The sequence below is a fragment of the Ursus maritimus genome, unplaced genomic scaffold (genome assembly GCF_017311325.1).
Source record: "Ursus maritimus isolate PB19 unplaced genomic scaffold, ASM1731132v1 scaffold_11, whole genome shotgun sequence".
In the NCBI taxonomy this organism is placed as follows: Eukaryota; Metazoa; Chordata; class Mammalia; order Carnivora; family Ursidae; genus Ursus; species Ursus maritimus.
Genome location: NW_024423453.1, coordinates 60,484,252 through 60,499,222, shown reverse-complemented (window position 1 = coordinate 60,499,222; position 14,971 = coordinate 60,484,252). Strand labels below are relative to the sequence as shown.

Here is a 14,971-nt window from a genome sequence, read left to right as displayed (position 1 = left end):
CATTCATCCATTTGTTCACTCAACAAACATTTACGGAGCTCTTTATAGATCTAAGGTGCCGTTTGGTACTGGATTTATCCATGTAGCCTATTGTGTGGAATCAAGTTCCTCATCTTAGTACTTATAGTCAGTTCGTACTTTGCATGGTACCATGTTAACTGAAATAAGCATATTAGAGATGCGCCCTTGCCTTGCACAGCCCCATGGTCACTATTAATAGTTAGCACAATACTGTACAAAGCAAGGACTGCCCCTATTCAACCATACCTAGGAGATATTGAGGGTTTGGTTCCAGACCATCACAATAAACTGAACACCACAGTAAAGTAAATCAAATGAATTTTTCGGTTTCCCAATGCATATAAAAGTTGTTTATACTATAGTCTATTAAGTGTGCAATAGTATTATATCTAAAAAGTGTACATACCTTAATTAGAAAATACTTTATTGATAAAAGATGCTAACCATCATCTGAGCTTTTGGTAAGTCATGATCACTGATCACAGACCACCATCACAAATACGAAATGAAAAAGTTTGTATTGCGAGAATTACCAAAATGTGACACAGACACAAAGTGAACAAATACTGTTGGGAAAATGGCACCGATATACTTGCTTGATGCAAGCTTGCCTCAGACCTTCAATTCGTTAAACTATTCTGTGAAGTGTAGTAAAGCAAGGTCTGTGTGTATATACCTTTTTAAAATTTTTATTTTTTAATAAATTAAATAATAAACTTAAAAAAGCACGACATGATAGGTGAGTTCCAAAAGTATTGTCGTAATGAACATGTTTGAGTAAATATTAGTATTCTATAATCAATATGCTTAAAATATGAATCTCAACAATTATAATACTGATTTTAAAGATCTAAAAAATTAACCTATTCATAAAACACTTTAAGATTTAAATTACTGGTGTTCTAAAGATCTATAGTAGAAATTTCCTCTTATTAATTGACATTTATTTTGTGATACTGCCAAAAGAAACTTTGACATGTTGAATCTTCCCATGAAGTCTTGAAGTTTTCATTTCTGGAAACATTGATCGTGATTAAAGATGATGGTAGTACTTAAGTGCTAAAAAGGTATCTGTGTTCTCCCTGACTGATGACTAAGTACTTGACCTTACTTGCCAAATTTTGTTTTTATATATATAAAAATCTAGGCGAAGTCAGCTGCTGCTTCTTACTTTATATATTTACTAGCTTTTTTTTCTCCTAGCAGAGGTAAATGGCATTTCCCCAAATTTCACAGATCCTAAATTAATGAAATTTAGAAGCAAGACTATAACAACTCAGGTAATTAAATCCAAAATAATTGGGTGTACTCTGAAATGGAAAAGGCAACATAAGGTTATGATTTAAAGAGGGTTGAGAGATGAATACAAAACTACCTGTTATTGTATATTACCTGCTGTGGGCTAGGTTCTCTAAATGTTAGCCCCTCTAAGTCCCGCGGGATAAGAATTATCCATTATTGGGACACCTGGGTGGCTCAGTCAATTAAGCATCCAACTCTTGGTTTTGGCTCAGGTCATGATCTCACTGGTCGTGAGATCCAGCCCCATGTGGGGTTCTGTGCTGGGCATGAGATTCTCACTCTCCCTCTGCACCCTCCCACACACATAAATAAATCTTTTAAAAAAGAATTATCCATTATTTTACTGATGAGGAAAATGAAGACCACAGACTATAGGTGAATCAGATTCTGTGTTGGAGTTTGAGCCAGATCTTTTTTCACATCAAAGCCCGTGAGAAGAGAATCTGCAGCTGGGAACAACAATGGAGGTAATAAGCAGTGACAGAGAAAGAAGAGATGAGAGCCAGTGATGAAAAAACAGATGGTAGATTGCCTTTGCCATCTGTGGGCTCTAACAGTTTGGGCATAAGGTTTGGTGGTTAAGAATAAAGTCTTTGGGCTCAGACCTAAGTTTGAATCCTAAATTTTACATTTGCGAGCTAGGAGATCTCAGGCAAAGTCGCTTAACCTCTACTGGGTCACAGTTTCCTCAGGTATAGAATTAGAATAATAATTTCTACCTATTAGGATTGTTAATGAGTATTAAAACGAGATCATATATAAAGATCACATATTTAAAGAGTGCTTAGCACAGAGAAAGTATTAAATGGTGGTTTATAGTACAAAAACAATATTATTGTTTAATATTTTTATTAATATTACATATATAATATTATGTACAGAAGGAGGGAGCACAGCCGGGAATTCCAAGCCTTAAATATGAACACAAAAAGAGTTAAAGGGGGTATTTTTTTTCCAACTTTCTTTAAAAAAATTTCCTCCATCCTTTAAAAATTCCTATCAAAAATGGCAAAAATGATTCTTGCTATTTTGATATTTTCTTTGACAGGAGTCTCCTACTTCTCTTAAGGCATAATGCTGGGCATTTATTTCCTTAGTGATGATTTTCAGTGTGTATTACACTAAACTCTCAAGCGGTAATTTTTAAACTGCACGCACATCTAACAAAGAATTTTTTTCCAATTTACATGCTTGGATTCCACACCAGATATCTGTTTACAGAAAAGTTGTAAGAATAATAAAAATAACTAGTATATACTCTTTACCCAGATACATCAATTTGAAAATGTTTCCAACATTGCTTTATCACTCTCTTTATATAGAGATAGATATTACTATTCTTCTGAACCATTTGAGACTAGGTTGCATATACTATGCCTTAACACTTCAGTGTGTTTCCTAAGAACAAGAATATACTGTGATACAATCACTATACAGTTACCAAATTCAGGAAATTTAACATTGATATAATATTTTATCCAATCTTCAGCCCAGATGTCTAGTTTTTCAGATATCCCAAAAATGTCCTTGAACTATTCCTTAGCTTTTCTTTGGCTTCACAGTATTTTTGAAGATAAAAAATTCTGTCATTTTACAGACTCCATTTGGGTTCATTCCTCTGATATTCCTCATGTTTAGATTCAACTTACATACACATGTTTGGCTGGAGTACTGCATAATTGATGGTGTGCCCTTCTCAGGGTATCATGGCCAGAGGCATATGTAGTCCATTCGTCTGTAACTGATAAATGTTTTGATCATGTGGTTAAAAACTATCTTCATAATTTTTGGTAATTAATGAGTAATACGTGAGAAGATACTTGGAGATGCTGTGAATATTCCATTCTAAATCAGATTCCAGATCCAGCTTCCATTCATAATTTTTGCCCAAATTATTTTTCCCACAATGATTATAAAATGATTCTTCTAACCCTTTATTCCTTTTATCTTTATTAGTTAACATTTTACTGTAAAGGAGACCTTTCTTTTCTCCTTTATTTATGTATTTATTGATCCTCAGTGTAAACTCATGAATCCTTTTTTTTTTTGCGATGAATTATAATCTATTACTGTCCTTATTTTTATTTTGATGCTCAAATTGTCCTAGGTTTGACCAATAGGAGCTTTTTCATAATAGCTCCTAACATCCCTTTTGACATTATCTAATTGCTTTTGTTTTGTTTTGATTTTTTTTTAGCTCACTGGCCATTCATAATATGCATTTAAGAAACACTGCCTTAGGATTTTCTAGTTAGCCCTTCAGAGGGTCCCAAGGAGATTGGAAAGGTTAAAGTTGGTAGAAAGATGTATCTTTTTGCCATATTTATATGTTACAGAGCTTCAGTTGGTTCCTTCTCTAAGCAAACTCTCAAAAATATATGATATGTAGAGTTTATGATTTTGTTTAGTAGATTAAGATTAAAATTAATTTGTTAACTTTTGCCAAAGAGTCACTGGATGAAATCAGCAGTAAATAAGCCAAGCAATCTTTGTGCAAATGCTTTAGCCACACTTTAGTGATTGAACACTGGATCTTTGAGACAATAACATGTTGATTTGTAGGTTTATGCATCTGTATAGAGCTGGTGGCCCTTGCTTTGGGATGGTTGGGTTGATAGCCATTATGCTGGGCCACTTACAAATGTTAGAAGAGAAGGGGAGTCTTTTCTCTAGGGTTCAGTTTCTTTACAGGAAACGCTTCTTCATTCAACCTGGATAAGGGAAAAGGGTTAGAGTATATGCCTAATCATTCTAGACACTTGATGCATGTATGTTGAGGAATAGCTTATGGTCTGTCATCCCATATTATTTAATTTTCATAAATATTGTAAAGAGGCTAATCTTTTTCATTATTGTATAAAGATGGAAACAGTGACTCAGTAATCCCTTGATTTTTGTTTCTTATTTTACTCTCAATTATTTCCATACTTAACACTCTGTTTTGGACTCCCAAAAGCCTTTTGAGGGCTCAGCTTAATTCTCTGCACTATTCCATACTATCTTTCTCCTTCCTCTTCATGGCTTCGTTAGTAACCACTACTCCTTCCAATTTTTTGTTACAGGAATCTGTTGAAATGTTTTATCTACTCACCAGCCTATTGTCCCTCTTTTAGGCTTAAGTTTTCCCTTTTTAAAAAATTTCTTTTCTCTCATTTTAATAGGAAAGAAAGGTGATTAAAGATATATATTCAATCTTAAAATTTTAACAAGAAGCTAGGAGTTGACTATAAAAGATTTTTCCAAAACTAAGTTAGAATACTTCTTTTATCTATTACTGTCTAATTGACATCTCACGATTCATATTAATGGGATGGTACCTTACCATTTGTATTTATCCCAGTCCTAGCTTAAGACCTGGCCCTGAAATCATGTTAGCATGAATCAAAATAATTTTAGAGTTTAGACTATTAAAATCAAGCTATCTAATACTGAAAGAGCTTTTCAGAAGGAAAAGCACCATATATGCATAATAACCCTGGATGTAACATGCCTAAAATATTGTCAGGTAGAGGTGAGACAGATCATTTAGAGGTAATAGTGTCTGTTTGCTCCATAAATGGACCTTTACCTAAGCAAGAAGCTTTATGCACTCTTATTGATAAATATTTTTCAAAGACTTTGTTTATTTTTGAAAATTGCTGGAATCTTCCTAAAGTCATGTAAATTTCCATTTATGTTATCCCAGATATTGTGCCATGGTAGCATAGGACTTTAGGAACACAAAGTTAAATTTGAGATGTAAGATAATAAACAAAAATACAAAATTCCTTATGCATGACATCAAATTAATAAAATAGCTGTCTCTTTTAGCTAATGTAACATATTTATCCACATTACCACTGAGTATTCAAAGCTGTTCAGTTGGGTTACCCATCCCATAACCAGTAGTGCCAGGTTTTTGAGTCTTCTACCCACATGAGACATTTGCATATACACGTACTTATGTATGAGTATATTTGCAAGTAGTACAGAATCGAACATAAATATTTGGCCCTTACATGAAAACAGAATATAATAGCTCTGAGATAATAGGGAGCATTGCTTGCCTACTGTATTAAAATGATCAAAATTATCTAAATTGTTAGGCTTGTTTGCATAACTCCAGGAAAATAGAAATTCTTGAATAATATTCATTTGCATGTTTGGCTGTTGCTTTATTTGAGATTCTTTGTACCATTTAAAAAGGAGTTTTGAGATTTATTTTATTTTGCATTAATCATTCTCTGTAAAATGTAAATTTAAACTTACTAAATAGTATCTAAATCTTTGTTTATAATTATCATTATCATTCTGAAAAATAAGAAAATATAACATCCTAATTGCCTTGATTTTTTCCCCATAATTTTTTCTCTTCTCTGGGGGGAAGAATTTCAACTTTGAAATCTTGCATGGAATTTTTGTTAGAATAATTTCTCCTCTGTAACCTACATAATTATGAAATTTTATTTCCATCGAATGAGAAATAATAAAGCACTGTTTCTGACTTTGGAAACCAAGAGAAAATATCTTTGGTTTCATTTTGAAGGTCCTTAGAATTTTATAAATTCTTTGAACTTGATAAACTTTAAACAAAATAAATTCAAATTTGGAGGAAAAGACATGGGACATTTTAAATAGTATTAATTACAGTCGAACTTCCGTATTTGCAGATTTTGTATTTGTGAAGTCTCCTCACTAAAATTTATGTTTTTATCCCCCAAATCAATATTCCTAGCACTTTCACAGTCATTCTCAGACACGTACAGGCCTGTAGAAAATTTGTGTCTCTGACGAGCTGTTCTCATGTAAGGTCAAGGAGGGCGGTGCTCTGCTTTCTTGTTTTAGCTCTCATATTGTAAACAAGTGTCCTTGTTGTAATCTATTTAGTGGCACATTTTTTACATTTTTGTGCTTTTTTGTTGTTGATTTCAATGTTTAAAATGGCCCCACACTCACTGCTGAAGTACTGTGTAGCATCCTAAGTGCAAGAAGGCTGTGATGGTGCTTTAGAGAGAAAATGCCTGATAGATGAGCTCTGATCAGGTTTGGTGAGTTCAATGTTAATGACTCAACAGTGTATATTAAACAAGGTGTACTTAAACAGAAACACACATAAAACAAGATTATGTATTGATTAGTTGGCAAAAATGTGGCCAGAAGCTTGCAGGAACCTAACCCCATGTATCTCCTAGGAATGATGGTTCAGTATTGGCTAATTCACTGTAGTGACTATAGAACATAACTACCAGGAATTACAAGAATTGACCGTATTTCTTTTATTTGTACATTAACTAGACTAACTGTGCTCTTATAAGAGTATTGTTTCCTAGAAGTATCTATATTCGTCAACCTGTTTTGAATGAACAAATTATCAGCAGTGATTTCATCACAAAAGCCATATTTACAACAAAACTATTTAAATACAAAAAAAACTGTTTTGTGTTTAATTTTTTTCAATTTGAAACTCTGTATATTCAGTGATTACACTATTGAGCTTGATATTTTTTGGACTGAATTCCTGGCACAAATGACAGAGTACCGTATCTTTTATAATGTTATGTTTTAATGTTGAAAATCTTTATACTAAGATTTTATTAAAACTTTGATAAGAAATCTGAAGATTTTATAGTTTGAAGTCAGATTTTGATTGACTCAGTTCAGACACATATTTTCAAGAATTTTGAAATCATGTAAGACCCCAGTATGAAATTCTATCATATTTTATATCTTTTAGAGCCAGATGTTGACACATTACTAATAATAACACAAGGAGCTGTTTCATGCCATTGTTACTGGCACTATTATAAGACTTGCTGAGGTTTGAAATTTTTCGTGGAACATAATACAGGCGCTTTTGTTTTTCAGGTTGGGGTTTAGTTGGTTGGTTGGTTGGTTGGTTGGTTTGGTCATCAATATAAAAGAATTGCATTTATGAGCAAATGCTGGTAAATGGCTGAAATATCATATAACTAAAGGAGATGAAGAATTGTGTGTATCAATATGAACAAATGAGTTTATTCAGCAGGCATAACATCTGGACAACTGAAGTATCATTAAGTTGTACTAAAGTTCTTATTTTCATTTTATGAAAATATGATCTTGTCACAACAAACAAATAGCTAACATTTTCGTAGCTGTAGAATGAACTTTATATGCATTATCTCATTCAATACAACAACCTTTTGAACTATAGATATTATAATTATGTAATATGCAAATTATCACATTACAGATGAAGAAACTAAAGCTTTTAACACTTGAATTTCCCAAGATCCTGTAAATAATAACCAGTGGAGTCAGGACTTAAACTCAAGTCTGTTCAATTTCAGAGTCCACAACATTGTGCTCACTCTGACTTACTATACAGCTTCTGCAGTGGATATCATGTCGTTTTGAGAGTTTTATCACTTTTCTGACAGTTCCACCCACATTCCACATCCCTGTTACCCCAAGAAGGATGGGGATGGAACTCTATAAACACCCTTTCCTTTCCCCAAAGCATAAATTTATGATATTAATCTTCCTCAAGTGGTTTGCCCAGTATGAACAACTGCTTTAAAGGGAATGGAACATTCCAAAAGGGCAATTTGTGGTATTATTCATCAGTAGGAAAATAGAAAATGCAGTTTCCTTTGTCTGAATTATGTGTACATGAACCTCGAACTTCCACCCTCCCCATCAAGTTTTTTTCCCCCTCCAAGAGCCAGCTGCTAGCTTTACCTCTTTCTACCTGCCGGATGCTTTCTGAATCACATTATCCAGTGCTCAATTTAAGTGATCCCCATTAAAGTCCAGAGCCTAGGGAAATCACCCTGATTCTGTGTTCCCTAGCAACATCCCTGAGAATAACAACAGCTGCTTAACAGCTGCTTAACCAGAAAGATGCTGCAGGGGAAATACACAGAAATTGATATTAAATGCTTTAAATCTTGAAACTTCAAACATTATAGTTACCATGTTGTATTATTTACCTTAGTGGTACAAAAACAAAAGAGAAAAATACGTGTAATCATCAAAGAAAGAGGACAAGATATGCTAAATGTCCTTAGCAAGCAATGTGCTTCTAGGTATTTTCTTGCTCTGATAAACAGGGAAATAGCCATGATGGAAATAAATACCTTTCTTTATGATTTTGAATCTTAAAATGTTAAATTTGTGTCAATTAAATTATACTTAAGTTGTAATGTGACATGGCATGTTAAACATTCAGCAAATTTAAAATTCTTACAAATTTTTGTTGATATTCCTTATTTTTTCTGTTAATCATTTTTATTCTTTGTGTCGTTTGCCTTTTCCAGAATGTCAGATAATTGGAATCATACATTATGTAGCCGTTTCAGATCATTTTCTTTCTCTTAGTAATGTGCATTTAAGTTTCCTCCGTGTCTTTTCATGGCTTCATAGCTCATTTCTTTTAGTTCTGAGTATTTCATTGTATGAACGTACCACGCTTTATCCATTGACCTATTAAAGGAAATCTTGGTTGCTTAAAAGTTTTGGTAATTAGACTAAAGATGTTACAAACATTTGTGTACAGATTTTTATGTGGACAAAAGTTTCAATTTATTCGGGTAAATACCAAGGATCACAAATGCCGGATCACATGGTAAAAGATACTGCCAAACTGTTTTCCAAAGTGACTGTACCATTTTGCATTCCCACACCTTTGCCTTCATTTGGGGTTGTCAGTGTTTTGGATTTCAAGCATTCTAATATATGTGTAGTATTTCTCTCGTCGTTTTGATTTGAGATTGTAGAATAACACATGATGTGGAGTGTCTTTTCCTATGCTTATTTACTACCTATGTATCTTTTTAGGTGAGACATCTGTTGATCTTTTGCAAATTTTTAAGTGGGTTGTTTTCTTATTGTTGAATTTTAAGAGTTCTTTGTATATTTTAGATACCAGTCCTTTGTCAGATAATGTTTTGAATTTTTTTCTCTGGCTCTGTGGCTTGTTTTTTCAGTCTTTTAATATCCTATATTAAAAATACAAATTTAATTATTATAGCGTAATCACTAATTTAAGAACTGCTGCCATTATTGTATGTATTTTAGGGATGAAAGATAATTTTTTATGGTTTCTTTGTAAAAATAAATTTCCCCACATTTACAAATTATTAGTATGTTCCTTCTCTTTGACCCCCGCCCCCCCCAGCCATCACTTTATACCTTAAGCTCTTGGGATTCCAAGCAGTTCACTATAAAGGAGAAAAGTGAAAAATTATCCTGAACTGTTTTTCTGTTCTGATCAATAAGTAACCCATTACAGTGGTCATTATCGAAATAATAGCCAGTAACTCAGTAAATATACATGTGGAGAATGCCTTTTTAAATACAGGAAAAATAGTATCTTTGACATTCTTTGAAATTCCTAATAATTTAAAATTTCTAGTCACCCCTGGGTTTTTTTTCTTTCTTTCTTTTTTTGTTAGTTCTCATTATAAACAGCTAATTAAAGCTACTTTAAAGATAGGCTATGCTGTGAAATTTATTTTAATGATTTTATATGAAAATCAGTCCCTCCCAATTTTTAAATTACATGCACACACTTAGTAGTCAGTCAACTCAGATTTATAAAACAAGAACATTTTGTTTGGAAAAGAAATCATGGAGCTATCTATATTAGTTAAAAGCTCTTCCTGATTTCAAGTTTCTCTATGAATTTATTTGCCTAGGAAAAGTTACTTAGTTTAAAGCCAAGATCAAATAGGAAGTCTAGGCCTGTAGTTTCCTAATATTTGTATACTAGACAGGCCAATATTTCTTAACAGATAAATGTAGGGCCACTCTGGTTGGAGGTCAAATGAAGGTAGAGGAGGCTAGAGTATACTCTCTTCTACCTTTTCCCAGGTACCTCAGAGGAATCCACAGGGCTATATGGAGAAGAACTGGAAAATTAGTCTAAATTATGATTTTTATTTAAAGAAACAACAAAACCAAATAGTCATTACTAAGCTATTTATCATGGAGTTCTAGGTGTCTAATTTATAAGGTTTCTGAATTAGACTTCAGGGCCTATGTTACATTTTATTACAGTCTACAACTTAAGTGTAGACTGGCAAGAATTAAAGGAAAAGCCTGTTTCACAGCTGTTATGCATCTGGGAGTTTGGTTAAAAGGGGCTAGCTTAGCTTTGCCTGAGTTGTGATAAAAAGCAGGGTCTAGAGGCCTTTTAACTAAAGTCCTGTGCTCTGATCAGAGCTGTATTTAATACTGGCCCATAAGTCCACATAATTATAATTTGTAAGAGTCTTTAGGACATCAGTAACTTTTAAATCTTACCATGTGAAAAATGATATGTCACCTATGGACTTTAAAAGTAGCTAGCAAATTGGGATAAAGGTGATGATCAAATCAAATCAAATATTTCTGCAACTTTCTCTGTCCAAGTTTTGTACTTAGGATGTTCCAGCTATTCTTTGTAATATACCACTCCTTTTAATGTGCTTTAATGAGGAATGTTAATTGTGGTAGACTAATGCTTCGTGTCACAGTTAACCTTCTTACTACATTCTGGCTTTCTCCCAGGCTTGCAGATGGGTCAGGGGCTGTGGAGAGTGGCCAGAAACCAGCAGCTACAGCAAGAAGGTTATAGTGAGCAAGGCTACCTCAGCAGAGAGCAGAGCAGGAGGATGGCTGCCAACAACATTTCTAACACCAGTCATCGTAAACAAGTCCAAGGAGGCATTGATATATATCATCTTTTGAAGGCACGGAAATCTAAAGAACAGGAAGGATTCATTAATTTGGAAATGTTGCCCCCTGAGCTAAGCTTTACCATCTTGTCCTACCTGAATGCGACTGACCTCTGCTTAGCTTCATGTGTTTGGCAGGACCTTGCGAATGATGAACTTCTCTGGCAAGGGTAAGTTCAACCTAACATGTTTGATTCAGATATCTCTAAACACGATCATGCTTAAATATTTGTTTTTAACCTCTGTTTGTATTTTGACTTGCTTTTTGTTAAAACCCGGAAAGATAATGAGTCATCCTCACAATCAAATTTGATATTGGGGAAAGGAGGACAGTATAAAAGAAAATGACTTTATAGTTAGAAGTTACCAATGAAGAGGTGTCAGTTTATTCTAAAAATGCAAGTTGTTGGGGTGCCTTCCCGCCTCGGTAGAGGGTAGAGCATGCAACTAACTCTTGATCTCAGGGTTGTAAGTTCGAGCCCCACATTGGATGTAGAGATTACTTTTAAAAAATAATAAAATATCTAAACAAACATACAAGTTAAGTGAGAGTTTATAATCCAAAACTTACAGTGTTCACACCCCTGGTATAGTTTTTGCTTCCCGTATGAAGATTGTTTACTAATTGATATACTTCTTTCTATCACGGAGGTGCTTGTTAACATAAACTGTGGTGAATGTTTCATCTACTTTTTATTTTTTCTAACCAACATTTCATCAATGAAGTAGGAAAATAGTAGAATCCAAGGAGATAATCTGCTTACGGAAGTGAAAGTAGACTATAGAAATTATAGTAGTGATTATATCAGTTTAAATTTAACCTACAAATTTAAGAATGTTTGGAATAGAATCTATTTTATACATAACTTCAATTACTCCTTAAATAGCATCATATACTTGAGTTGTAAATATGTTAGCAAACTTAGAAGAATCTTTGGATCTTGAGCTTTCTAGTATATAAGGTTTTTTTAAATCTCATTATTTCTAGTGATGTAAAACATGTCTAAAAACAAAGGTCTTTTTGTGACTTTAAATAATTTCTAAATGAAAATCTAATTGATAGAATTAATAAATTATCCAAATAACCAAACTTTAGTAAAAATGCATTACCAACAATGACATTTCTAACTCAGGCTTTCTGATGCTACAGAATTATAGTATTAATTATATAGTTAATTTATCAACCTCTAAATAGATAAAAATCATCAGTATCACCCTGTTACTCTCTCATTGTCTTGTTATAGTGAAGGTGCTGTGGAAGTGAGAGGAAATTCTATTAACTAGTGGTGTTTATGGTTATTAATTTCTTAATCAGTAAAAGAAATAAAAATACTTTAAAACTGGTTCATTCTTTATTTAGAATTTCTTGTCTGCATTTTAGTATTCCCAGAAAACTTAATTTGTAATCCTATATTTGAACTCTGGAAAAAAAAAGTTAATTTCTAAGCTTATCTGAACTCAATCAGAATGTCCTCTTTATCTGGGATTTAAATCTGCATGTTCATTTCAAAAGAAATGCTTCCTTTATTGTTACCACATAATATGCCTATTTTTATGACATTTGTGTTTTTTTTTTCTTAGTGATAAATTGCTTCTATTTTAAATTGAAGGCCAGCTTAGTTTTTATTTTAACTTTGGATGTGTGGAATACTTATTAATGTTGCGAGGTTCTGTTACTTTCACATAGCTCGGTAATAAAAGTCAAAAGCTATAAGACTAAAGGTTCTGCTAAAATATTGATAATTTTCTAAACAAGCTCCTACACTCACTATTTTAGAATCAGGAATTTCATTTGGTTGGTAAAAATAATGCATGGATATAAATAACTATTAAGAAGATATTCTCATTAAATCACATATTTTACTCACTATCCTCACAATTTTTGAAGTTACAGGCTGAGACAGTAACTTTTTCTTGTTACCCTATGCATTGTATGTGTGTGACAAGAAATTTGAGTCAATCAATAATGAATATCAGAAAATGAAACTATTTTAATATCTATCACTACAAGTAGGTGTTTTTGAACACACAAAAATCAGGTAATTTTGAGATAGAGTCATTAAAAGTGCACTAAAATATAATTGCAGTATTCTCTGTGTCTCTAGAGTAATGCACTTATATTTAATATCTATGATCTAATGATCCAGAATTTCTAGGCATTGTAATAAGATAAAATGAGATAAAACTTTAGCTTTTGAATAATAACCAGTAGCTAATGCCTTTGTATGGAGTTGGACACAACTATCCCAAGCTGAAAAAATAATATGTTTTGATATGAACTATTAGCATTTTAGGTTTCATAGAATTTTAAAACAATCATGTATACTGTGATGGTAAAAAAAAAAAACAGTGGTTTGAAGCAGCATCTTAAAAGCAGCTATGCTTCATGTTATATCCAGCTTTTGATGTATGTACTGAAGTGATAGCATTATAATTTCTTTTTTTTTTTTTTTTTTTTAAAGATTTTATTTATTTATGTGACAGAGAGACAGCCAGTGAGAGAGGGAACACAAGCAGGGGGAGTGGGAGAGGAAGAAGCAGGCTCACAGCGGAGGAGCCCGATGTGGGACTCGATCCCGGTACGCCGGGATCATGCCCTGAGCCGAAGGCAGACGCTTTAACGACTGCGCTACCCAGGCGCCCCTTAGCATTATAATTTCTATGTTTATATTTCCTGTTAACAATATAAATATTGTTAAAAAAAAAATAAAGGTCTCCCTCTACCTAGCAATCTTTACCCCCATTCAAATCTACTTTGCAATAGAGCATAGTTACTTAATCCTGTTTAGCTTCTTGGTTAGGATTTCTAGCTCTGGAGTAAGACTCCTTGGGTTCAAGTCAATTTTTTTATCTTTTATCGTGTCTGTGTTTCTTTATCTTTAGCACCAACATCATAGTGTTGTTGGAAAGATTAAGCAGGTTAATACTAGTATAATGTTTTAAATAGTGCCTGACGTCTAGTAAACGCTGGGTAAATGTTACAAATAGCTGTCATTGCCATTATTAGTAATAGTTTCTATTTAACTTCAGATAGTACTCATGAATATTATTAATCTTTAACTCATGTTTATTAAGTACTGTCAGAATTGCTAAATTGAAGGCATTTGTCGATCATACTCTAGTAAACAAATAAATAAGCACAGAATTAAACATTTTCAACTTTAGAGCTATAAATTTCATGTTACTATTTTATCATGTGTATACATGTTTAACTTAGGAAATTAAATATAGTAACGTTTTCTTGTTTGATTTTATCTTTTATAGGTTGTGTAAATCCACTTGGGGTCACTGTTCCATATATAATAAGAACCCACCTCTAGGATTTTCTTTCAGAAAATTGTATATGCAGCTGGATGAAGGCAGCCTCACCTTTAATGCTAACCCAGAGGAGGTAAGTGAAGAACTTGAATATTTGTAATAGTTGAACTTTATTACCACCTTACTGCAGCTTTCCAATATAGTAAACTTGCAAGTAAAGTAACAAGTCATTGAATATTCCCTTTCAAGGAGGAAATCACTGAGAAGACCACTAAGTAAAGTTAATGCTGTATAACATAGTCATTTCTCTTTACCTTACCAACTCACATTTTAAATCTTTCTACCTGCTCATGTTGTGTGGCAGCTTCCATGACATATATGCGGTCCTCTATCGAAAATGATTAAAATGTGACTACAGTATATGTGGAGAGCACAATATGTTCATCAAATTTTATCTGCAGCATTTTCTTCCTGTTTTATTTTTCTGTTTAGTAATGATGCTACTTTTATCAGAGACAGTCACAAAGAACATTGTTCATTTGTGACACATCAAAATGTTGTCTTCTTAATGCCTTTAACAGTCCATGTTGCCATAGAAACTGCTTATAGATTGTCATAAAATTGAACAATTTTGTATTAACTAATTATTTCTTACTATAATGTAAGAATGATCAAAATGTGAAGACCATTCTTTCACTGATTTTTCCCCCCAT

The 14,971-nt window shown here is 33.0% G+C and overlaps 1 protein-coding gene across 1 annotated transcript in view; it reads left to right on the top strand.

The window, feature by feature from the left end:
* FBXO8 (F-box protein 8) overlaps positions 1-14,971 on the top strand; it is a 45,549-nt gene that overhangs the window by 7,563 nt on the left and 23,015 nt on the right. Inside the window, exons 2-3 of the mRNA XM_008705055.2 lie at positions 10,834-11,170; positions 14,265-14,391. Coding sequence (XP_008703277.1) covers positions 10,842-11,170; positions 14,265-14,391 — 456 coding nt within the window. The 5' untranslated portion in view covers positions 10,834-10,841. The remainder of the gene's footprint in view (positions 1-10,833; positions 11,171-14,264; positions 14,392-14,971) is intronic.